The sequence below is a fragment of the Vicugna pacos genome, chromosome 27, assembly GCF_048564905.1.
Source record: "Vicugna pacos chromosome 27, VicPac4, whole genome shotgun sequence".
NCBI lineage: Eukaryota > Metazoa > Chordata > Mammalia > Artiodactyla > Camelidae > Vicugna > Vicugna pacos.
The window spans coordinates 15,142,790-15,168,288 of NC_133013.1; the positions used below are offsets into that span (position 1 = coordinate 15,142,790).

Here is a 25,499-nt window from a genome sequence, read left to right on the forward strand (position 1 = left end):
AAAGCTTTTTGTATCTGTTCTTGAGAGAGTTTGGTTTGTATTTTTTTCTAGTAGTGTCTTTGTCTGGTTTTAGTATTAGGGTAATGCTGGCCTCATAAAATTAGTTGGAAAATCCTCCCTCTATTTTTTGATACTGATATCATTTTTTTCTTTAACTGTTTGGTACATGTCACTTTGATGCTGTCTGGGCTTGGAGTTTTCTTTGTGATAAAAGTTAGCTAAGTATTCAAGTTCTATAATAGGTATGGGGTGATTCTGGTAGATGGGCGTCTCATTGTAGCTTTAATTTGGCTGTTCCCTAATGACTAATGATGTTGAACATCTTTTCCTGTGCTTATTGGTTAATTGTACATATTCTTTAGAGAAATACCTGTTTCAGTTTGATTCTTATTATTGAGATGGAAGAATTCCTTAGAAATGCTGCATGTGAGTACTTTATCAGGTATATGATTTGTGGATATTGTATGTGGCTTCTCAGAGGTAAAGTTATGACTCTTAAGCAAATATAAAATGAATATGTGTTGAAGATCTTATCTAATTCATTTATTCATGAGGTATCTAGTAAGATGTTAAATGTGATATGTGATTCCTAGTAATTTTTTATTGTGTGCTACACATTGTCGATGATATGTTTTAGAGACCACTGTGGGGTTTTTTTTTTTTCACCTTGAATTTATTTTATTCTTTTTTTTTTTAAACATTTTTTATTGATTTCTAATCATTTTACAATGTTGTGTCAAATTCCAGTGTTCAGCACCACTGTGGTTTTTATCTTCTGAAAAATGTTAACTTTTGTTCTGGCAGGCAACTGGTTGGATTGCATTCAAAACTCCCACTTTAGTTTGTTCTCTGCTCAGTTCTTTTCAGCCTAACAGACTTGCTTTTGCTGGAAACCTTGGACTCTCCTCAGTATAGGAACAACTCAGGGGTCTATCAACAATCTGGGGAAAGCTTATATGCAGATTTTAAGAAAGCAGGTTTCTGCTAGTGTCCTGTCTACTGTATAAAGTGATCTGGGGAGTACCCTTAGTTGAAAAGAAGTGTAAAAGTGAGTCTTACCCAATTCTTTTCTCTTCTTTCAGCTTTCTGTTTGCTTTTGTCTCCTTCCAGTGCCTTCAAGTGGCAGTTTTTTATATTTTGTTCGGTTGTGATTCCTTACCTGTAAGAGCGTTCGTCTGATACAGGGTTTACTGCCTTTACTTCCTTGTTGGGAGTTTAAGGCAGTGGAGCTCTTTTTGGTCACCTCCAGTTAACTTTTCATCGTGTATTTCTTCTACGGAGGTCCTGGAAACCTAACTCAAGAGTCCAAATTTTTGAAAGTGAAAGGAATAGGTTGATTTGGTTGGCAAGATTTTAAAAATGATTTCCATGCTTCTAGTTCTGTTTTGATTAGAGTCCTTGAAAGGCAGGGCTTGTCTTGGGATTGGTACGTGCTGCTAATGGTGACCCGTAGTGGGGCTTTTGGTTGCATTTGTTAAAAGCTCAAGGTCGGAGGCTGTTAGCCCGTATCTGAATATCAGCTAAGAAGGAATGTCTCCTTGGAGATTCAATAACTGAGTGTTTAGATTCCCCATCTCTGTGGTATTCCTTTTTTCTCTCCTACTGGGTGGGGAGGCATTCTGTGGGTGGCTGAATTCTTTACTTGTTCCTTGCCCTGACCTGGGATAGTGATCAGGTCTATGATGGAAGAACATGTGTCTCTGGTCTGTCCATCTTGCTTTTAACTGCTTTGTTTTTTAATTTTCTGTTCAGTTTAATAGCAAACCTCAAGACGGCTAATGACCTGCGTGAAAAGCCAGTATGCTCTCCAGTATGTGCTGTGGAGTGATCGGGTAGTGTACTTCTTGGTACTTCCAGTTTGTAACATTTAGTATCGTGCTCACAGAAGCATTATTCACTTTGCAGTTTTGAATGTGAAAGACTCCCCGTTTATTCTCTTTAAGTTTGGGCATTGATTTTGAAGCCTGATTATTTTCTTCATCAGATTTTTGTAGAATTGAGGGGAAAACATTCTCATAAGTTCCTGTTGCTTATGTAATAGCGACTGAAGTTTCTGGGCAGCAGATTTCAGCTGGCGGATGTCAGCCTGTGTTTGTGTAGAAGGAGTCCGTCCATTCCGAGCTGATTCTCGAGCTTGTAAACATTTCCATTTGGATGTGGGTAGGAACATGTGTGTCTCTTGAGTTGCTTCACTTGCTGGTTATGCAGCTGACTTTTTCTGTAGACCATTACCTGCTACTTTGGAAAAACAGAATAGGGCACATCTGTAAATTAGTCTACAATGGTAAGTTTTGGGGGAGGAGAAAAGATGATTTAGTCTGCAGAGAAGCTTTAAACAAGCATGTCTTGCCTTCCTCTTCTCCCTTCAGTTTTTTAATTAATTAGTGAAATGCTGCTTCCTCCACCAAGCATTTTCCATTTAAATGAATGAGAAGAATTTCTCCTCCTTCTCATCCTCACTGAGCTTTAGTTCTCAGCTCACAAAATCACCTTGCCTACTTTGTTTATATATCTAAGGGACCCAGTGTTTCTATACATGGAATTATGATGAGTTAGAGATGGGAGGAACTTTTGTGATTACCTACTCCAACCCCTTCCATTCACGGAATAAGAAATGGAGGTTATGAGCTTGCTACAGATTAGGGGAGGCAGCAGTGTGGTCTAGAGGTTATGATCTGGGTTCAGGTTCTGGCTCCCACTGTTTGCTAACTGTGCAGCCTGAAGGTTACATAACGTTAATAATGAATTTCTTCATTTGTAAAATGGGTTAATATGAGGATTAGCAGGGTGCTTGGGACAGAGCAAGGAAACTCTTTTATAAATGCCTGTGAAGATGCTGATGGTGGTAATTATGTCTTCATTGTTGATAAGCTGTAAAGTGTCAGAACTCTAGAATTACGATGTTTGCTTTCTGGATGAACAAATAACCACCCATTGGTTATGAGAACTGGAGGCTATGATTTACCTGTTTATGGGGTACATATTCATTGTATGGTTTTCGATAAGTATGAATTCTGAAAGCCAGAGAGTGCTTGTTTACCACCTGGTGTATTTCCAGAGTATGCTTGAGAGCGAGAATGAGCGAGGAAGGAATATTTTTTTAAATGCCCTCAGTTGAGTTTCAGAAATGGATTTCAGATGCCGGAATCAGCTTGTAACAAGAGGATGAGATCAGTTGGTATAATTGGAGCTAGTTGATAATCCTTTTACTCTGTTCCTATTCTGTACAAACATCTGAGCTAGAAAGTGACTAGGTCTCTCCATAGAGATAGATGTGTCATGTGTCACGTTGGGGAGGGGAATGTGGGACAGAGCCTGGAGTCAGTCTTCAACCTTCATCTTTGCTTAGCTTTTTCCTGCAGTAGGTACTGGGGCAGTTTTGTTCTATTGAAATGCCCCTGGCGATTATTTTAGAATGTGATCTTGAGTTTGGTTATGTCGGCATTTGGGGAGGGGAACAGAAGGAAAGAAAGAGGAATCGGGAATATATTTTTAAAACTCTGAGAGTAAATTGACCTATGAGCTTTTACCTCATGGAGCGGGAGCTGAGGCTGTATGGGCTTGTGGTTTTTACCATTTTACTTCCTGCTGTTGGGGAGCCAGCCACAAAGTCACCTGTTCCTGAGCCCAGGTTTGACAGTTGAAAACACCTTTTTCATTTTATTCAAGTCACTTAAGGGAGAATTGGTATCACTGAGGTTTTAACTCTAAGCTTTCAAGCTAGTGGCCAGTTGAGCGGGCTCTGTTTCTTAAGGATTCTGCTGTTGCTGCAAGTAAGAAGTGTGGACCTTGTTTCCTTGTTTCCATCTTGCATTACTGTTTTTTTCCTTACTGGTTGTCTCAAGTTCACGTGTGTCTGTTGGCTGGGTTTGTGCCAGTGAATGTCAAAGTTTATAGAACATCTCTGTGTCACCACTGTACTGCATTGCTACACAGATTAATTGCCCCACAGCAGTTCTCAGAGACAAGTGATGACCAGCTGCTTCATACAGAGGAGAGAGGCCTTACAGCTGTCAAAGGGTTGGATGGACTTTAGTGCCCTCTTCCCAGTGGTCCTGTTACTCTGGTCAGAGCCGTTCATCCAGTCTCAGTTGGCAGGGGATGTTTAAGGTGTTGCTCAGATCTTTGGAGCAACTGTAGTTGTTCAGTCTTTCAGGTAGTCTGGGTCCTGTTGTCTTCTAACCATGACTAATCCAGCACTGAACCAACTGTTGCAGTAGTGGGTGCGGGGCTTCTGTGGGGCCTGTTTAATTTACGTGGAGAATCAGAAAGCCAAGATCTCAGAACTCTCTGGAGAGTTTATTTGGACTATTTATAATCTGTTGTTCTGTCCACAGTCTCTGTCTAGAGCACACACTCAGATACTTGCTGCATTGAATTATTTCCTTTTGTTGCCTTTCAGTTACCTTTTGTTTGCATCCTTTACATCTTTTCTCCTTCCCTTACCACATCCAGTTACTTTCTGGGTGGCCTGGGCTGGTTGAAGACACATGTACAGGTACCTGTCCCTCCAACCCTCCACTCGCAGTTAACAAACCTGCAAAGCGACAGTTTTACTTTTAGGTCAATATGCCTGGAAATCTTTACTCTTTTTCCCCGAAATTAATTTATTTTTTGACTGTAGAGATTTTTCAGGAAAGGTGTTCATTGAAGTGTTCATTCTGACCAAAATACAGCACTTGGGTCATTCTATGATAACACTGATTTTTATGAAACATCTGTGTAATATATTTTGAATTTTGAAATGTTGTCATTTTAAAGGAAAGGATACTGTGTAGTATGTGACTTTCTCTAGCTATGTTTTTGTATGTATTCTATGCATATTAAATATTTGAAGTTTCACATGCATAGAGATAATGGTCTGTTTCCACATTTACTGGAATCGGCAATTCATCGTTACGCATTTCAGTCTTGAGCCATTTATCTCCTAACACATAGCTAGAAATGCTAAATGCTTTAAAGCATCAGGTCTGTGGGTTTTTTTTTTATGACAGTCTTATTTTTTAACTTAGTTCAAGTGGGGAAATTGATTTTCCATTCCTTATTGTATGTTATTAACATATGTGGCTCTCCAAGAGTTTTCTACTAAGAGGAATTCAGAAAATTTGAAATTCAGGGAATAATCTCTAAAGTTTCTCTTAACTCAGTTATTTCAAAATCCAAAACAAGTATAAGGCTGGACAATAACCTTACAATAATTTGGTGAAAAGCTGCCTTTTGAATCATTATTTTTACATCATTTTCATGACTGATCAAATTAGGAGAATTTGCAGAACATGTAGCTGATTTTCAGCTCAGTTGAGACATGATCTTACCAATTCTTTATCTTAGTCTTGTCAAACACTTGTGTTTGTTTTACAAAACAGTATTTCTGAATTGAAAGTGAATTATCTTCATTGATATCCAAACAGAATTAGCCACAACTCTTATAAATTACCATTTTCAGATTGCATAGGTACTTCCTCCTCTACTGTAGGTACAGTAAGTGCAGATTCAGTTTCCTTTAGATCTCCTCCCCTCTACAGTGTGACGTGGAGGGGTTATTACTGAGAGATACCTTCTCCATACAGTGAGGCTGAGAAACAGTTCTATTGTTAGAATACTGATACATTTTTGTCCCCAAATAGCTAAATCTGCTAATCAAGTTATCACAGGTTCTCTAGCATGTTAAAGTTCTACATGGCACTTAGATTGTTAGAAATAGGGGTTATGATTTTCATGTGCTTTTTTTGATGTATCCTAGTTTGTTTCCACCCAAAATAAATTTATCAGTAATAAAAAAAAATACTCTCTGCTCACTGTAGAGGTTATAAAAACAAGAATGACTCCCCAAGGGATAACTCAGGCTGGGAATGCTTTATGAATAGAAATTCTCCTTTAAAAATAAAGATTTTTACTTAAGAGGTTAATAAAATGATACTTTAAAAAACCCTAAGAGAGGGCTGCTGAAAATATTGGGGTTCCTTTGACTCTGCAGAATTTTCATTTAATTACAAAATATACAAATTTCTTTTATATGAAGTCTTTATTGCTCAAAACTTTCCCTCCAATTTTGAGATGGCTTAAAAAAAATACAACACAACTACTTCTCTTGTGTTTTAAAAATGCCGTTGTCCTCAAGATGTTAAAGACTTACTACTGGAGAATCGTAAGATTGGAGGTGATATTTAGCCTTTACCCTTGAGGTTTGAGAACTATTTTAATAATTTAAAAGCTAACATTGACATTTCTAGCATCTGTTTCTGATACCTCTTCTGCCTGCCACTTGGAATAATGTGATAGTCCTTTTGTCATGTAATGTGGCCAGGAAGGTGGGCTTTGTGTCACTGTGAAATAATTTCTAACAGAGTGGCCCCTCCAGGCCTTGGGATTTGTCCAGGTTAGGTCATCCAGCTCAGTAATGTCTGCTTTTGTGCAGGAGCCCACTTGCCTGTATTTGGCCTTCCCAGTAGTTTACAGTTGGTTTAGCCTATCAAGTTGCTTGCTCTTTGGATGATAGAGGTTGGGGAGGTGAAGGAAGTATAAAGGCTTGAATTTGGCAGTCTCTTTACCGGATATCTATTTTAACCCCTGCTGAGGTTAATTTACATAAAGCCCAGCTGTGTGTGAATTTTTCTAAATTTAAAGTTTATTCTTATTACTTCAGGGATAAGATTGTCAGCACTTACTGAATTTATCGTCTTACTCTCCTGTATCTGAACCTCCTGGCCGCGTACAGTTCCGTTTCCTTTGGATAACAGGATACAGCTGGCGGCAAGATTCTCACCTGTGGAATAGCCATTTGGAGTTTTCTTCTCCATATAGTTCTTTGCAAAGCAGCAGAAACCATTTTTGCAGGAAACCACAAGCCTGTTTTAAACACCAAAAGAGAATAGAAATAACATGTGTAAGTGTTCCTCTTCCCAGTGGTGAGAGCCTAAATATATGGTGTTAAGTAGCTCTTTGCCCTCCCCTTTGCTTTGAGATTGTCTGGTTGGATGATGCTGAATTCCCCGACTCTGCTCCCTGTTACCTTTCTGGACAATTACGCAATTTGATCCAGGCTGAACTTCTTCACACTTGGCAGGATCCATACTACCTTTAGTGAGCCACTAGATAAACCTTCTGGGACTAGACTGACCTTAGATATCTTGATTTTCATAAGATTGATTTTTGTTCTTATAGCTGTGGATCCTTTGCCGTCAAATGATGCAGAAAAGCTGCTGAATAGTTTTGTCTCTGATGTTCATGTCAGTCAGATATTTCTTTAGTATTTATTGGGTGCTCGGTATTGTGCCAGATGCTGTGGCAGGAGGGGCAGTGGTGCGGAGGAGTGTTGGAGAAGACATCTACACTGTGTAGACTGGAAAAAACAAGTGAAGGAGAAAAGGCAGGCACAGAAATAAAAGGAAAAAAACCAATATGTGACTTCTTGCTGATTGAGTGGGATAGCTTATCAGGATTAATCCTATTATCAAAATCCACAAGATGGAGGGCGTTATCATGAGCAGAGGAATGAGGGCTGGACTGAGCATGGTGCATGCAGATGGTGTGCTGGGCTGGATGGAAGATATGGGATTGGGGGAGCGGAGTGCTAAATAAGGCTGCATAGATAACACACTGAACACTGTTCAGAGACAGAAGAGGTAGTGGAGGGAGCCTAGATGGCCTCTGAGAGTTCACCATAGATAAAGGGCATATTTAATAGAGTACTGTATCTGTTGGGGCCCACATTTCCTTCATCAATACCCTTCATTTAGAATTAGGGATCAGCACAGTGATTAGGATGGTCCAAGAGATGGAGCTGAATATGATGTGAGGTTAGTGCTGAGATGGCTAATCATGTAACCATACCAGGCAATAAGAGCAGTGACTTAGTCTGAGTATTTTCTTATTGCATAGTAGTATTTAAACAGTTTACACACATCTTTTATTCTTATTTTTCCTCATTTTACACTTGAGAATAAAATTTGGCAGTTAAGTACCTTGTCCAAGGTAATGTAGCCGGAAGTGCAAACGTTACAGCTCAGATCCACATCCGTCTCCTTCTCTGAATTATATTGCCGTTCTCTTTTTTTATCCTTCTCAGTCATCTACTAGGGGTTGCTAAAGAATTCTTAAATGCTAGAAGATTGTCTCCCTAGTCTAGATGGGAAGTCTGCAATCATCTGTTCCTTTAATATCTTCATTATTCATCAAAATGGCTTACAGAGAGTTGGTGTAAAAATATGTATGATAGAAGAAACATAGTGAATTTAACCTCTCTGCTGGCAGCTGCCAGTCCCAGGCTGCGCATGTGTCTGTGGATGCAGCATCTGGGCTTAGGAGCCCCAGGGTACAGGGCTCCACCTCTAGAAGAACGGAGATGGGTTAAATGTGTTCCCAAAACTGGGATCACATCTTATTTTAAAGCTTTTCTGTCTCTGTCTCTCTCTCTCTCTCCCTCCCTCTCTCTCTCTCTCCCCCCCCCCCCCCAGGATCTTAGTGCCATCCCCTAGAATTTCCTAAAGAAAAGAGGTTGGTGTCCCAAAAGAACTTTTCTAAGGGATTGCTTACTACTGTGCAGACAGAGAGGAAGCTGCAAATGAAAGTAGCATTTTAGGAAGGTTAAGTCAGAGGTGTGAATGGAGCCTGGAGAGATTTTCTCAGGGTGATAAGGCCTTGGCACTCAAGTCCACAAGCAGAGGCAGGTAGACTGGCAATGATTCCTACCTGGGGAAGGAGGGTGGTATAGGTTGCTTCTGAGACCCCTTCTAATTATAAAGCTCTGTGGCTGTCAGGATTTGGCCAGGTTTTGGAATGATTGTGGAAATTGATTGGGAAGCCAACCTTTGCTTGTTGCACCTCCGGGAAGCCTTTTGGGGTTCTGGCCTGGCCTTACTGGTTGTAACCCACAGCTCAGACCCATGCTCTGTCTGGGTTTGAGTTTAGGCTGCGTGATTACAAACTTCTTCCAGGGCTACTTATTATGAATCTTTGAACCTGAAGCTGTGAATGACCAGACATTCGAGCTGAACTTAAAAAAAAAAAAGCAGAGATTCGTTGATGCCAGTGCCATTGCATGGCTGTCATTTCTTGAGGGTAGAGCTGTGTGTCATGGTGCTTTGTTTATTTTCCTGTTTTCCTTTCTTGGCTTCTAAGGCCAGGCAGCTTTGAGGTGCGTGCATTTAGATGAGTACCTCTGCTGACTTCTCCCATCATCTCCTGCTGCTCTTCTCATTCTCTGTAGTTCTTGAGACCTTACTGTGCGGTCTCGTCTTCGGTTATACTGTTTCTTCTGCACTACACTTCTCCTAGGTCCGCTTGGTGAAACTTGCCACTTGCCCTAGGGCGGGCCTCTTCCAGCAAGCTGTGTCTGGGCCTCCACCTTAGAGAGTTTATAGCTCCTTCCTGATCCTTGTAAATTTTTTATTATTGTACTTACTGTACTGTAATATAATTATCCATTTACATATATGTGTCACTTATGAAATTGGTAGGGGCCAGGTATTATTTATCCCTAACGCTCAGCATCTAGCTCTGCATGGAATATTCTTAGGGCTCAGAAATGTGAAAGTATCTACCGTTATTAAGTCTTAATGTGCTGGGCAGTTATTACGCACATGGATAAAGAAAAGGTGGCCCTAAGCACCGAAAAGACTGGTGTACTCTCCCATAGGAGAGCAAGCTCTAAGATGAGTATGAGAAAGTCAGAGTTTTAAAAAATAAAGGTTAATTTCCTTAATTATTTTAATTAATAAATTATCGTGCTAAGAATTTGATTTTTTTATTTCGTGGTAATTACTTTGATTATTTGTGTTGTGTGTTTGCCCTGAATTCAGGATCATTCTGTCTATTGGGTAATCCAGCACTGGTAAAGAGCAAATTAAATGAGTGAATATGGGTGTTAGTGTCTTGTTTGGTTTTTTAGTCTGTTTGCTATATCCTTTTGTTTTACTTTGAGTATTGCTCTGTGTTAGACACTTCGTTCTCTTCATGTCCTACCTACCTTGTTTGGGCTGCCCTTCCCATCTCACCCCAGTTCTGACCAGTGCTTTGCTTTTTTCTTGGTTTGTAGTAAGAGAGAAAGACAGAGCAAGGCTAACTGAGCCACGAGAGAGTCAGACACGTTGTGAGTCTCAACACCACTCCTTCCAAAAGTGTGGGCCTTGATTCCAAAGCAAAAACATCAAAAGGTCTGGTCTCCTGATTTGGACTCTCTGTTGGTGGAAGTGGCAGGAGGGGGCCGAGAGCAGGAGGTGGCATTATTCAGCAAGGCTCCAGCTGGTGCTCAACGTGTGCTGAGGTTTGAGAATCAGTGCTTAAAGCTGCCTGCTCAGTAGTCAATCAGTATGCCCTTAAACAGAAGACCTCAGACATTTATGAGGCTTCTGTAAGATTTCCTCAGTCCCTTAGTCAGGAAATATATTTGGTACATGCAGTGTTTAATATTTTTTGTAGAATTTGACATCCTCACCAAGAAAAGCCTATCTACTCTTTGTACCTTGCTTCTTTTTCCATTGTTCAGACTTCCCTGCTCCCACCCCCAACCAGTGCATAACATGTTTATAGCCAGCGGCCCAGATTCCTTAGGAATGAAAGAGAAAGAGTCTTTGGATCCTGTTATTTTCCTTGAGGAAGAGCTGAGCATTGACTGTTTTACAAGAATCCAGAGTATGCATTGTCATTTCCATGTTAACCCTCACCCCAAATGTTTGTGGGTTTCAAAGGATTTACTGTAGCCCGATCTTAGCAGGGTCCCTGGCCATGGAAATTCACTTGAAGCACATTTTGCCATGAAAGTACCCTGTAGGTAAAAATCCTCTGTTTACACTTGGCTGCGTCCCAAACAGCTGTCCTCCCCGTAATGACACTGGGGGTGGTTGTGTGTGTGTGTAGGGTAGTTTGCACATCTTCTTTGTGAATTTGGAAGCTTCCCTGTTGTGAGTGACAAAAACCATGCCAATTGAAGTGATAGGTTTGTCAGATGTGGACAGCTGGTCCTTGGGAAATGGGCTGAGATCACCAAGCTAACAGGTTCAAGAGTTTGCAGTTTGTAGTTTGCAGTATAATCACCTGTGAGTGTTAAGGTCCTGTGATTTGCACCCCCTGACGTTTCATTAATGGTGGAACACCTATTAAAGGCTTCGGTAGTGTAATGTGTGGCTGTGGCTAAAGAATAGTGGGTGAGTTTATGGTTACATGCATATGGGTGCAGCCATTCTTGTTTTAATTGCCTTGCTTTTACCAGCTCTAGGGCCTTTTAGTAAACATTGTAGAGTTCTTCAGTTTGCACTTTTAGGAAAAAATGTCTTTTTACTCATTTCTGGTTCAGTTGCAATACATGGAATGACAGTGGACTGAAACCAGATGTATAATGTTTTTCTGATTTTGAAAGTAATATCTGTTCATTGTTTGAATAGTTATGATTAAAAAACAGATAATTTAGGAATGAAAATTCCCTCTAATTGCCAGAAATGTGTACCTTTAACATTTTGGTATTTGTTTCTCCAGATTCTTTTCTTTGGTTATTTTGTTACATTTTACAATTATAATTTACCTACCAGCATGTTTTAAGACAGAAATTTTTTGGTACCCTAAGCTTTTCATTTAACCATTTATGGTTTTCAAAGTATTTTACATGATATTCTCCTTTGAGACCCAGAAACCCTGCCAAGAAGAAGGAACAGTGACTTCTACTCTGTACCTGGCAAGTGTGCTTAAGTATTTTACTTGGATTGTTTCTTTTAGTTCTTCCACCAACTCCATAGTATACTCAGGAGTTTTAATGCCTTTTCCACACATAAGGAGACAGAGATTCAGACAAGTTAAGTGACTTGTTCATGCGGTTAATTAATTAAGGACTTGGGACGCCTGCCCATTTAATTTGATTTCTTGTCTAGAGAATATTGTGCCACATCCTAAGCCTTCCTTGTATTGAGAAGTGTTTTTTTGATGAAAATGTCTTTGAGACATATAAAACTGTTGAATGAGGACATATTGCTTCTTTGCCTTATTAAGAAGTATTTGTTAGTTTTTTGACCAGGAGTTGGCATTCTGTGGCCCACTGGCTGAGTCTAACCTGCTGCTGCTTTTTGTAAATAAAATTTAATTGGAACATGGCCACACCAATTCATGTACATTTTGCAGGAGAAACCACGTGACCTGCAAAGCCTTAAGTGTTTATCATCTGGCTCTTTACAAAAATGTTTGCTGGCACCTGTTGTGGATGCCAGTTTTTATTTAGGCATGTAATTTTTTTTAAAATAGCTTTTAAGGTTTTGCATTCTTTTGCTCAGGTACATTGGTTGGTGGAAGTGCTTTCTGCCCATTACTTCCCCCAAACTAATCAAACAGGCATATCACTTCATGCCTGAGTTTCTTTGTGATCCTTTGTAGTGACTGAATTTCTGTATAATCGTTTTCAGGTAGAGTGAATTGCAAAAAATTCCAAAACCTGTGCTCCTGTTAACCTTCATCAGCACTGCATACCCAGTGCTGGCCTGGTGCTGGTGCATTCTGATGATGGTGTGTGCATTGCACCCTGCGAAGGAAAGGCCGATGATACTTTATATTAAAGTGCAGGAAAAGATTGTAGCAACAGTCTTTGCTTTCTAATCCCCAGCACCCTGAGACTTGTTACATGTGGGTGTTATGGGAGGATGTAGATTTATATAATTGAGACAGTTGCATTAAAATTGGATAAGTCTTGTTTTGACATAAAGTGAACATGTTACATTTATACAGCAGTTAACTATTAAGTTTGGGTTTTTTTTTGAGCATTTTGAAATAAAATGCAAAATGTGGGAAGAATAGAAATACTTAATTACCATGCTTATCATTATTTCACACCCCTGGAATTTATAACTCCTCAGAGCTCTAGCTGGCTACTACTGAATGGCAGAGTTGGTGAACATACTTAAATGATATAATTTAAGTCTCTGAGTTTTGATATTTCCTTTTCTTCATGGTCTCTTTCAAATGGCACACAGCCTTTACTGTCCCATGTTGTGCTTGTGTTACGTGAAAGCAGCCTGGTAAACTCGTGAACTTGCTCAGAGTCATTCACTAGTTACGACAAAGGAAGACATTTTAGGGTTTTCTTTCTTAAAATTCCTTGATGAAATGCTTGCATGGACATAGAGCATTTCTTTAATTCTCCTTTTGGGAAACTTAGTCAAAAATCTCTTAACAAAGCAAAGACTCCAGTGATCTCCAAATTTGTCATGGAGTACAGATTGGTTTTTAATTGCGTTTGCTCTCGCCCAAAGACTGCCTTCCTGTATCATGCTCCTGTTTTTAGAACAGTTCTCAAGTAGTGTAAGTTTGTTTAAATGTGTGAAATAACTTGATACATTATACTTAGCAAGTTTTTGGATGTCTTCACTTCAGAACTCTGAGTTCGCAGTTTCAGGACCAGTTTGAGGGTCTGGAACATTTTTCATCTATTATCTGTATCCCTTGTTTTCTTAATCTCTTTCATTTTGGGTAAAAGTCAACTCAGAGGCCGTCCCTCAGCACCGTATTTAAAACTGTATCCTACTTATTTCCTGTTCCCTCTTCTCTGTTTTGTTTTTCACATAGCACTCACTTACTAATCACTTTCCAAAAGCCATTTATTTTAGTGTTTTATTTATCTGTGTTACTCCTGGAATAAGCTCTGTGAAGCCTCTGTGCCCTCAGTGCCTTGAGGAGTACGGTGCCTGGAACACTGTGGATGCCCAGCCAGAGCTGAGTTAACAAAGTCAGGGAGAGCCTCTGTAGAATGAGGGCTGCGGGTAGGGCAAGTCAATTGGTGGCATCAGACTGGATTTGAATCTGGGTTCTCCACCTCTTGGTGTTGGTATTAAATAATTTAATCATCGAAAGAATTTTTTTTTCTGCCGATGAAATGGGGAAAAATAATATCTTTTTATGGAGATTAAATATAACATTGGATATAAAGCTCTAGAAATATTAGACCTTTCTTTCCCCCTTGTGTGTCAGCATTGAAGAAGCATAAAGGCAGTCTGAATTTACCAATCCATGGCTTCTGGGGTCATTGCCTTGATGACTTTTGACAGATTTATTCTTTCAGCAGCCTGCGTTGCCTGCACAACAATGACCTTGTCCCTTGGACCAGTGTGGGTGGACAGACACTTTTGTCATCCTTTGCTAATCCTCATATCAAAGTAACTTGTACGGGTTTTGGCTTTGAAATATGTTTAGTCGAGTTCATGATTCCAGACAGTTCAGATGGCATCAGCCCTTCCTTAGAGCCAAGTGAGTTTCACCAGATCTTTCATCCAGATGCATTAGAAACCACTCAGATATGTTCATGTATATGGTCCTTACACTAGTCATTCTGGGTTTTTTGGCAAACTCAGAAACATCAGAGGGCTGGTGCATCACTGGTTTGTCTCCACAGATATCTCTAAACCTTATGGATTACAAGGTGTTAATTCCTGTTTTGATTTCCACTGAGATTTCTTCTGCTTGGGAGGATAGGAATACTTCAGAAGTTAGTTAAGGCAAATTGGTTCATAAATGTATAGGTTCTTTCAATCATTGTCCCAGGCAAGTCTGAACAGGACCTGGAAAGCTGATTAAAAGACAAGTGAGCACAGTGAGCGTAGTATTAAGTTAAATGGGTATTGAACGTGTTGAGAAAGTACTCAGTCTTCAGTCTTTCTTTTTTATTCATGCTTGCTGTTTGAATCTGATGGGCAGGAAATCTTTGTTTTTCTACTAAAAGAGTTGGCTGTAGCTACTTTTCTCAAGCTTGGTTTCTCGTGTGGATTTCTGCAGGTGATTTTAGCACCTAGGGGTACAAAATCATTAAAGGAAGGCTGGCAGGAAGGAAAGCGTGCCCTGAGCCCAGGAAGCCTGTTACAATGTGGAGGGTAGACCAGAGAATGAATGGGGTTGGGGGACAGGGAGGTGGTCAGTCACTGTGGGGAGCCCCCTGGCTATTAGTCTTTCAGCAGAACACATTGAAACCCTGGCCTGCTGCTGGTTGGGGGTGGTGGTTTTTAGGATCGTGGTCATAGATACTTTTTCACAGGTGTGCATTAACTTTTTCTGGGTGAGCCTTGATCCTCAGACATACACAGCACGAACAGACTGGCAGATTTATGAGAATTTTAATATTGAAAGGATTCTGTTAAGTTATGCATGATTGCTAAGGCATTGCTCTTTATTCTAAAAATTTGGTCTTTGATAACCTCCAATTTATGCTGTTTGGATTTCACTTATTTGTTGGGTTTTTGTGATCTGGTATAATACCAAGTGTGGGATTTTACCTTTTTTTTTTTTTTTGCATGAGTGACACTTCTGTATTGTTGTTTGTATGTGCCTTATTTTAATCCAATTACTGATTATGAGTAAGACACTTAAGATCAAATTATAATGAGATCACTTGGGTTAACTTCTCTGACTCTTACGCAGATGAGATTAGCTTATTCTCAAATTCATTGTATTTGGCAAAAGACCTGCCCTTCTGAAGTACACAATTCTGGATCACGATAGTTTTGAGTTAGATGAAATCCTGGTCAAATCACCAAGTTAAACTTTTAAGAACATGCTGTTCTTAATATTCAGAGATGTAGTATATTTCCCTGAAAGGCTTCTCTAAAGTTCTTCGTAAGATTTTTGTGAGAGTTTATTTAATGAAGGTAACAATAGGGAATTCAGCTATGAACTTTGAGGGGAGTGATAACTTAACAATTGCTGCAGGCCGGCCGTAGCTGCCCTTCTCTGAGAGAAGGGCTGGGAGGAAGAGGCCCCCTGGTGGTCTCTTGCCCCTCCCCTCCACCCCATGCTCCCTAGTGGGGCCGGGAAGGACCCTTCTTTGAGGAGCATTTTGTGAATTTGGGAGGTTATGTAAAAGCATAACTGAACACACACTGTTCTTGCTTTGGTAACTGCTTTTAATATCCTGTTGGTCGGTTGTTGAAACAACTTCTATGACAGTGAAGCCGTTTGTCTTTATTTTTCAATTGGGAAATCTTTCCTCCCTACTTGAAAAGATTGAATCTGGGCTGCAAGGAATTCTGGAATACTCGACCTTCTTGCCTTCCCCAACCTCTAAGGAAAGCTGGGTATCCAGTAAGGATTGTGCTTATGTAACCATGCTTGACATCTAGGGGACTTGAGGTGGTTTTTGATAACTTTTGATTTTATTCTTATGTACATCTTCCTTTTCTTTTTCAGTGTCCTGGGTCATGAAACTTAATCCACAACAAGCTCCGTTATATGTGAGTAACTCACAAGATTTCATTTTGTACTTACTTTCAACGTTTACTTCTTATAATAAACTCCAAAAAAAAAAAAACCAAAAACAAGAAAAACCGCTCTCATGTGGTTATCAAACAAATTTTTAACCATCTACACGTGAATTGACTGGCATGATACACTTGAGGAGCTGAATTTGATTTAGTAAATATTAAATGACTAATAATGCATGGTGCTGATCTGAGAACAGGTATCTTTAAGACTTGGGAGGTGGACTGATCGGGGTGATAAGATGCACTGATAAGACAATTACATTGTCCTGAGAAATAGTACTGTGGCTTCTTATTTTTACCTACAGTACCTTTCTGTAAAATTAGTGTGGGGAGCTTCCTGCTGCTATCGTGATGTACCCTGTATTGCAACTAGGTGGCACTCTGTCATCAGCAGATTTAAGAGTCTGCGTGAAAGCTGATACATCTCCCTTGTGAGGGAGTTAAAAGGTGAAGTGGGTAAATGAACGAATCAAGGCCGGAAAAGGTCGCTCAGGCTTCTGATCTTCAGAATTGTAAGAAAATAAATTTGAGTTGTTTTAAGCCTCTGAGTTTGGATAATTTGTTGTAACAGTAATAGGAAGCTAATACAGCGGCAGTTTGGGAACATTAGTTGGTGGTGGTAGTATGAAGGGTAGTTTAGGAGAGAGCAGAGGCAAAGAGATGAGTTAGAAGTTTTCTGATCTTGCCATCATGGAATCTGAGGACTTTAGAGTTAATAAAGACTGTAGATGGTATCTGCTTCGCTCCATTTTAGAGATGAGGAAATGAGTTATGAAGATAATGTGATAAGATCACACAGCTCATTGGTGGTAAATTGTGATTTAAATCTGTGTTTTCCAGGCTTTGTCATAGAAACCACTGTAAAGCTTGTTAAGCTTAAAAAAGCCTTGTTCTGTTTGGGAAGCAGGGATCTCTCTTAGAGATCATTTCTGGGGACTATTCTTAATAAGTGTTTTATGTATAATTTATGTGTTTAATCTAATTGGGCAGGATCTACTGAAGAAGAGCATTTTAAACTTCAGATTTCAAGTATGTCAATCAGCAATAATACTGAATGGAGCAGTTGGCTGGCTCTTTTTAAAAAGGAGAACAGCACTGTGCTTTACTTTCAGTGAACTGAGCCAGATCTCAGGGATTTACTCTGTTTGGGTGAGAAAAATACAGTAGTCCCGCCCCCTCATTTGCAGTTTCCTTTTTCTGCAGTTTCAGTTACCTGCAGTCACCATGCTTCAATAATATGTGGAAAATTTCAGAAATAAACAATTCGTCAGTTTGAAATGACGTACTGTTTTGAGTAATGTGATGGAGTCTCTCACCATCCGACTCCATCCCATCGGGCATGTGAATCATCCCTTTGCTCATCGTATCCCACCCATTCATCACGTAGTAGGTGTCTGGGTTATCAGATCAACTGTCGTGGTATCTTGGTGCTGTGTTCAAGTGACCCTTATTTTACTTAATAATGGCCCCAAAGCACTAGAGTAGTGATGCCGGCAATTCAGATGTGCCAAAGAGGGGCAGTAAAGTGTTTCTGCTAAATGAAAAGGTGAAAGTTCTTGACTTAATAAGGAAGGAAAAAAAAATTTGTATGCTGAGGTTGCTGAGATCTACAGAAAGAATGAATCTTCTATCCATGAAGCTGTGAGGAAGGAAAAATAAAATCATGCTAGTTTTGCTTTTGCATCTCAAACTGCAAACCTTACTACCATGGTGTGTGATAAGTGCCTTAGTTAAGATAGAAAGGCATTAAATTCGTACAGTAAGATATTTTGAGAGAGCGACCACAGTCACGTAACTTATTACAATTTTTATTGTTTTTTTGTAATTAGTTATTGTTGATCTCTTTACTGTGCTTAATTTATAAATTAAGCTTATTGTAGGTGTGTATATATAGGAAAAAACAATATACGCAGGGTCAGTACTCTGCACAGTTTCAGGCATCCCCTAGGGATGAGAGGGACCACTGTAGCTGTTTTGTGACAGTCTGTTGGTGAGGGGGTCAATCTTCTGCACTGAGAGAAAAACGTGCTAAGCAAAAGAATAGAAAGTGTGTTGAAGTTTTTCTCCTAGTTTATATTTGAGATAATCTGGGGGTGAGTATCATCAACGGCAGAGAGGAAATTGCTAGTTAATGAGGAAAAACACTGGATCCTGAGAACTTTTATCTGAAAGTTAAGAAAAATAGACTGGATGCCAAATATTCCAAATAAACATTTTAATCATTCTTTGAATAAAAACGTGTCCAGAGTAAGCTGCAATAGTTAAAAATGTAAGATATGTTCCAGACTGTACAGGTGGCAGTACTGTTGAATGTTTAATGAGTTATTTTTGACAAAATGTTCACATGCCGAACCTGGAACTTCGGACACCAGGAGCTTAACATGGCTGTGTCTTGGTTTCCTCATCTGTCAGCTCTGTGATTCCACAAGGACACCCTTTGTGTTAGGCAAACTAGTTATGTCAGGGATTTCCCTCAGCCTCTACAGAAGTATTATTGCCAGGTGAATTTGTAAGAATTGCAATTTCAGGACCGTTGGGTGGTGGTAATAAAAACTTTGACAAGTTTAGTAGTTTCCCTCTAAGTGCTGAGGGTCTAGTTTGTTTAGTGGGAGTGAAAATGGAGAGGCAGTGGCAGAGGCAAGAAATGCTGAAAAGAAGCAGTAGGACCAGATGCTTTATTTGATATGGGAAGTGAAAAAGTAGAATGAGTGACAGTTGATTGAGAACTCAAGCGTGAATGACAACTGATGCCATTGCCAGACGTGGCGAAGAAAGAAGGTGACAACTTTGTTCTTTCGACATGTTGAAGGGCCTATTGATGTTCTGTTGACAGCTGGAGATGTAGGCTTGGAATATGAGGCCAGAAAGTTAGTTTTGAAGTGGAGATAGTTTGAGTCATCTTTAAGAAAGTAGTACTTTTGTATAGAATAGATATACAAGTTTCTTCTGTAGAGCACAGGGAACTATATTCAATACCTTCTAGTAGCCTATAATGAAAAAGAATGTGAAAACTATGTATATGTATGTGTATGACTGAAACATGTTGTACACCAGAATCGAGGCAGCACTGTAAACTGACTATACTTTAATTAAAAAAAAAGAAATTGGAACTTTTGACTATGAGAATCAACAAGTTCTTTGAAAAGATAGAAGAGTGGGTGGAATTAGAGTAGTAAACTGGCAGAGAATGCAGCCGTGAATCGAGAGAGGAGGAGTTCCAGAAATCTGGGCTGCACTTGGGCCTTTAAAATTTTATTCCTAGAGTTCTTTCATTTCAGTCACACATTAGTAATGGAAGTGAATTTTGGGGTGGAGCTGGGGAATTCTTTCTTTCAGGGGCCTGTTTTGTACAAACCCTTTTTAGGATGCTGGAGATTTAGCCATGAACAGAACAGAAGGGTCCCTGCTTTTGTGGTACTTGTGTTACAGCAGGGAAAAAGCAGATAACTTACAAACAGGAAAACATTGGGAAGAACAGTGTTATGAAAATAAATAAAATACGAGACTGTGATGTGATTGTGCCTGACTAAGGGCTATTTTCGATTGGGTGGTCAGGGAAGGCCTCTGAGGGGCAGGCCATTTAAGCTGAATGACCAGAAGGAGCCATCCATGTGCAGATCTTGACACAGTGTCCTAGCCCAGGGGAACAAGTACAGGAGCGCTAAACCGAGGACTAGCTTGGTAAGCATGAAGAACAGGAAGGACAGCTGGGACTCAGAGTGCAGAGGGGGCGAGGTATGTTCTCTCCTGGATGAGGTTGAAGACTCAGGGAGGGAAAGGCCTGATCTTGAAGGATTTCACAGACCATTTGGTAATCTCGCTGAGGCCTGCGTTCCATCACCTCTGAATCTCAGCACAGCATGCACCTCTGAGTGTTCTGTGAACTTCAGAGCCCCCAGTGGCTGGGGTCAATTGGATGTATCCGATTTATCCTAATGTACATCTATGGGCCCTGAGCAGACTGGATTGTTAGGTAGTTTAAACATAGTATGGTGGCCTACCCATTTGAGGGAAAATAGTTTTAGTACTCTGTAGTCATCTTTAAGATCCATGTTTTAGGTGTAAATTGCATATTCTTGAATTAAGGAACTTTTTTTGGACAGAGCAGATTTGGTTCTCTTTTATCAGAGGATAGTGTAATTAAAAACATTCTGCTTGTTTTTATATTCTTTCATGGTCTAATTGCTTCTGGGAGGAAAAAAAAAGTTTCAAACCTTGCTGTTCGTCCATTTGTGAACCTGAATAAATGACATTTGGTGTGATTTCAGGGCAGTCCTTTCACCTTCTGGTTTTCTGTGACTACTTCACCTACTGGTGTGACACTCATTTGTTTGCATCACCCATGACCTTTGTAAGCAACAACTCCTTAAAAATAAGAGTTCATATTCATATCCCACCTCTTAGTCTAAACTACACATTTGCATACACTGTCATTTGGTGCACACAGCAACCTTGCGGGGTGTGCGTGGAGGAAGCTTCATCCTTACCCGTATAGTACTTGAGGAAACAAGAGCTCAAGATGGTTCATCTGGTAAATGCAGAATTTAGGGCTTTACCCAGGATTTGCAGCTCTCAAAGCCAGTCTTTCCTCTGTACACCAAGCTGTCTTACACTGTCCGTAATTGTTGCATAAAGCACGCAAATCTCACAGCACCTCTTTTGACAAAACAACTGCCTTTCTTAAAGTTACTCTTATTTCCCAAGTTTCATTATTAAATTTACCTTGTGAGTCTTGCCTAGTTAGTGGTGTCATCTTTGTGACTGAAAGTGTGGCTAAGAAGGAAATAACTGTGATAAGATGTCTTTATTGTGAATCTGTAACTTTCTTACAGTTGTAAGGAAATACGTACAGCATTCCTATGAAGTGTAGCTCAGAGTGTCTGATAGAATTTTATTCTAGAGATGGATTCTGAGAAATAGCTAACTTACCTAGTCATTTAGTGAATTGAAAAGGCATGCTAGAAATAGTGCCTCTATCTCTTGAGTCCTGAATTATTATCTCTAGCCCTTGTGGGACTTAACACTTGTTTACTGTAAACAATATACAGTAAACTATGTGACTGCTGATTTTTTTTTGTGAATGTAGTACTTGTACCCTTGGGCTCACTCACTATCAGGATGAAAGCACAGACTTTGCCCAGAAGAGATGGAGGACGGGGAATGGTATCAGATGATAAAAGACAAAAAGCCAGGCAAAGGTTGGTATTTATAAAACAAACAGAATAGGCCCCACCTCAACACCCACACACTGAGCACTACCGGACTGAGCCACCTAGCAACTGGACAGTAGCAACAGTAAATAAATCCACCCCCAGACTAACAGCTGAAAAGGAAGCAAGATTTTAAGGAGGAGGAAAGAGGAGGAGGAAAGGTCTTTGGATGCCTCTTATCTCATGCCCCAGGCTTATTCTAGAAGAAATCTGGCCAGGCCAGGCCTGAAGCTCTGCAAAGCACAAGGAGACTCTAGGGGTGGAGAATAAGGAGAACTGGGTTAATCCTGTGTTTTATATGCCAGGGAGAGTCACTTCCATTCTCTCAACACTTTACTTTTCTGGAGAGAAGCTTGTGGTGATGCACCCAGGAGGCTGTCCCACAGTCAGCTCTCCATGTGGGAGTGAGCTCTGTGGGAGAGGTCAGGACTGGAGAATGGCTTGATGAATCATAGGGAATCATTGTATTTTAGGGGTGATGGATGTAGGGAAGTCAGTCATAGCCATCCTGGCGAATTAGTTGGTCAGGTACTTTGTACTTAGGGCTTCTTCAGGAGGATGGGTGGCTTTGTAGCCCTGGACCAGTGACAGGAAGGTCAAGGCCCTGGAACAGCAGAGCGTTTCTCTTGTAAAGTGCAGCCCCTGCAGCTCTTTGGTGCTTTTCTGTATGAGAATAATGTTCTTACTGTTTTCCAAAGTGTTCCAGTGGGCATTGGACACTTTATGGTTAATGATACTCTGGAATGGATGGCTGTGGCCCTAACACTGACTCAGAAGGTTTATGTTAGGTGCTAATGATTCGGTAACTAAGATGATCATAACACATTTAAAAAGGGAAAACTTGGGGTGCAGTTCTCAAATTCTTCAATAATAAATTTTTTTTGTGGTCTATTGAACACATCTCTCGGTCTCCCTCAGGAAAGCCAAAAGGCTTTTTTTTCCCCTTACAAATTAAACACTTTTTAAAAGTAGAGGGATATTCAGATGTGAGAGGTAAATTCTGTTCCAAGCATGCTGCAAAGTTATATGTGGGATAATTATCATTACCTGCCATATGATTGGATAAAACCCACATTTATTAAATTTTCGAGGGGAAGAGCCATTCTAATTACAAAACAAATTTCCAGAACCCCAGCAGATCTGGTTTATTATGTCCTCCTTCCTTTCTCTTTCTCCTTAGCACTGAATGTATTTGCATGTAACTGCTTCTGGGAGGAGGCAAGAACCTGCTGGCAGTGGAGGAACATTATAAGAAAGAATGCCTTCAGCACTGAATGCCTTTCTGCATCTAAAATAAGCAAAGCAGTGTCCAGCGATTGTAACTATTTCTGTTAGAATGGGGACCATTTCTTGAGGTTCTGTGTTTTCTCAAGGAAGGGAAAGGGACTGGTGTTGGTTGAGAAGCCTCTTTTGGCAGGGTACCATGGTAGGTGCTTACACACGTTCCCTGAGTTAATCATCTTCACAAGAGGCAAAAAAGATTTGGTCAGTATTTTTACTTCAGAGCCAGTGAAGTGAGGCTTCAAAGGGGTAACTAACTAGTCTAAGGTTGCAGCTATGCTGGACCTATGGTTCAAATCCTGTGAATGAATCCAAAGCCCATTTATATAAGGGAAATCAGAAGAGCCTGTGCATTTGACTCACATTGAGATCTTGAGAAAAACTTAAGAGTGATTTCCTGCCACCGCAGTGGATTCTTGTTAACTCTGGACTTGTTTCCAGCCTCAGTGAAGACTTAGGCTTTGTGCACTGGATTCATGTACTCTGTGTGTGTGCTAATCAGAACTGGCCTCAGAGCCCAGATGGTATCAGAAGATGGAGAATGCAAGTGAAGACGTGCTCAAAGCTGGTTTAAAATCAGCAGTTAAAACAATTTATTCTTGAGTAAGTGTACTTGGTATAAATAAAATTGTGAAGAGAGGCAGAATTTGAGCTATCCCAGCTTTAATGCACTCAGTTGCCTCATTGTAAGGAAGAGGACCTATTTGGTAATGGCACCGTTTTATCTCTTCCTAGGGCAATGTGTTTCCATAGCAGGAGTTGAATAACCTGACTGTGCCTCTTGCTTGGCTGTTACTATGTTACATTTTGCTCCTACAAAGAGAGCTTTATCAGCTTTTTGATCTTTTAAATGAATTACCTGTCTTTGCCTTAACAATACATGTCTGATGGGTCAGCTCCAGCATTTTGTGGACTGGAGGCCCTTTCCAGCCAGATCTGAGGACTATGTTTAAATAATGACAACTTTGTCACTAGTGCCAGAAGAAATAAGGAAGTCAAGTGTTCCTCAGTCTACCTTTTGATGGTTTTACAGAGCAAGAACTTCAATTTCCTTTGGTTGGACTTTTTAATCCATCTCCAGAAAGTTGCTTAGCATTTACTTATTTTTCCTTGGCATTTTCAGAGCAGGTGAAGATACATAGAGGTCAAAGACTTCTCAGGTCTGTCAGCAGGGATCTTTTTACAGTAACTTGGTATTTCCCAAGTATGTGAATAACCATGTATAGGGGTGGGGGTGGTGTTAAAATTTCGATTTGCTTCTAGTGAGGAGAAGTCTTGCTGTCCAGCGAAGACCGAAGTGTAATGCTCTGTAGCTTTAGTTCATCCCAGGTATGTGTGAAGCACCTGTTACGTGAATGGAGCAGCTGGTCTTTGAGGATTAGATTCTTTCACCCAGGCTCAGGTGCATGAGGAGTTAAATGACAGTGCAAACAATACCTGTTCAGATGATGGATGAGTTCCACAGACAGTGATGGTTCATAGCAGAGAGAGGAATAAGATGCTGGCAGAAATGATAGGCCTTCAGGAAAGATGGGGGCTCTATTAGCCTGGATTAATTTGGCTGCGGAGAGGAAAGAACAGAGTGAGAGAAGGAAATACAGTCTTTGAAGTCAGGCCTGGATGTTATCAGGAGCGTGAGGGTTCTGGCTTGACTGGAGAGGATGGTTCACATTGGAGAATACTTGGAGATGAGGTTGTATAGGTCTCCTCTGTTCACTAGCCGTATGTTACTATTTAAATTAATTAAAATGAAATAAAATTAAAATTTCATTCCCTTCATTGCAGAGTGCTTAGTTGCCACATGTGGCTGGTGGCTACCAGTGCAGTGCAGGTATAGAGCATTTGCATCACTGCAGAAAATTCTTTTGGCCAGCACTGATACAGGAAAATACAGCATTTTACAAACAGGATCCAGAGCAACTGGAGATCTTCTGACTGGGCAGGTAGACGCGTGATGAGAGTAGCACCCAGAGCGACACTGATGAGAGGTGTAGAGAGCAGAGGAGGAGCAGTGAGAGGCCACCAGGTGAACAGGCCTGTTACTTCACTGTTACAGCTTGCTGACTGGGATGTGAGAACTGTTACGCTGTTCCCAAGACAAATGGATCTTGTCTGGTAGAATGACTGAAAGCATCAGAGAGCCACAGAAGGGACCACTGAGGATTTTAATATCAGAGGCAGAGGGAGAATGATGTAGCACCAATGGGTGAGGAGTATTCAGCTGCCTTGTCCGCTGGAGGGAGAACAGTCATGTTTTACAGCAGCTGTGGGTGGGGGTTGTTGGTAGTGAGGATTAAATGATATAAGCATATTTAACAGATGATAGATAGAAACTTTAAATACGTAGTTCTTAAAGAGGCCCATCTCCTTTGTTTTGTGATGCAGTGCGAAAGCAAATAGACATTATATTGTGCAGCTTCCTCTTGCATCTTCTGCACATGCACTTGTATTGACAGCTGTTTCTCTGGTTTGCTTAGAAAGGGGAGGGGAACTGCCATTTACTGAGTCCCTTCTATATAAGGTGACTTACGTACATTATCCCCTCCCCTTTGCAAGGCTCATATTATAGAGGAAGGAGCATTGCTAGTCAGAGGTGAAGCAGAGATTTGAACTCAGAGCTCTCACTCTTTCTGTCTAGTCTCTGCAGGTAAGGATGGTTTCATTACCAGTCCCTCAAATTGATAGACCACCTTCTCCTGACCTGGAAACTAACCGAAAGCCTGATGCTTATGTCACGTTTTGCATTTCAAGGTTGGCTTTAGCACTGAATTCTACTTCCCACACC

General features: G+C 40.4%; 1 protein-coding gene across 10 annotated transcripts in view; it reads left to right on the top strand.

Moving 5' to 3' along the window:
• The window catches only part of AKAP13 (A-kinase anchoring protein 13), a 292,102-nt gene that overhangs the window by 59,188 nt on the left and 207,415 nt on the right, over positions 1 to 25,499 (top strand). For all 10 annotated transcript variants that reach the window (XM_072950728.1, XM_072950730.1, XM_015234379.3 and 7 more), the window contains exon 2: positions 16,150 to 16,193. In XM_072950728.1, coding sequence (XP_072806829.1) covers positions 16,161 to 16,193 — 33 coding nt within the window. In that variant the 5' untranslated portion in view covers positions 16,150 to 16,160. The remainder of the gene's footprint in view (positions 1 to 16,149; positions 16,194 to 25,499) is intronic.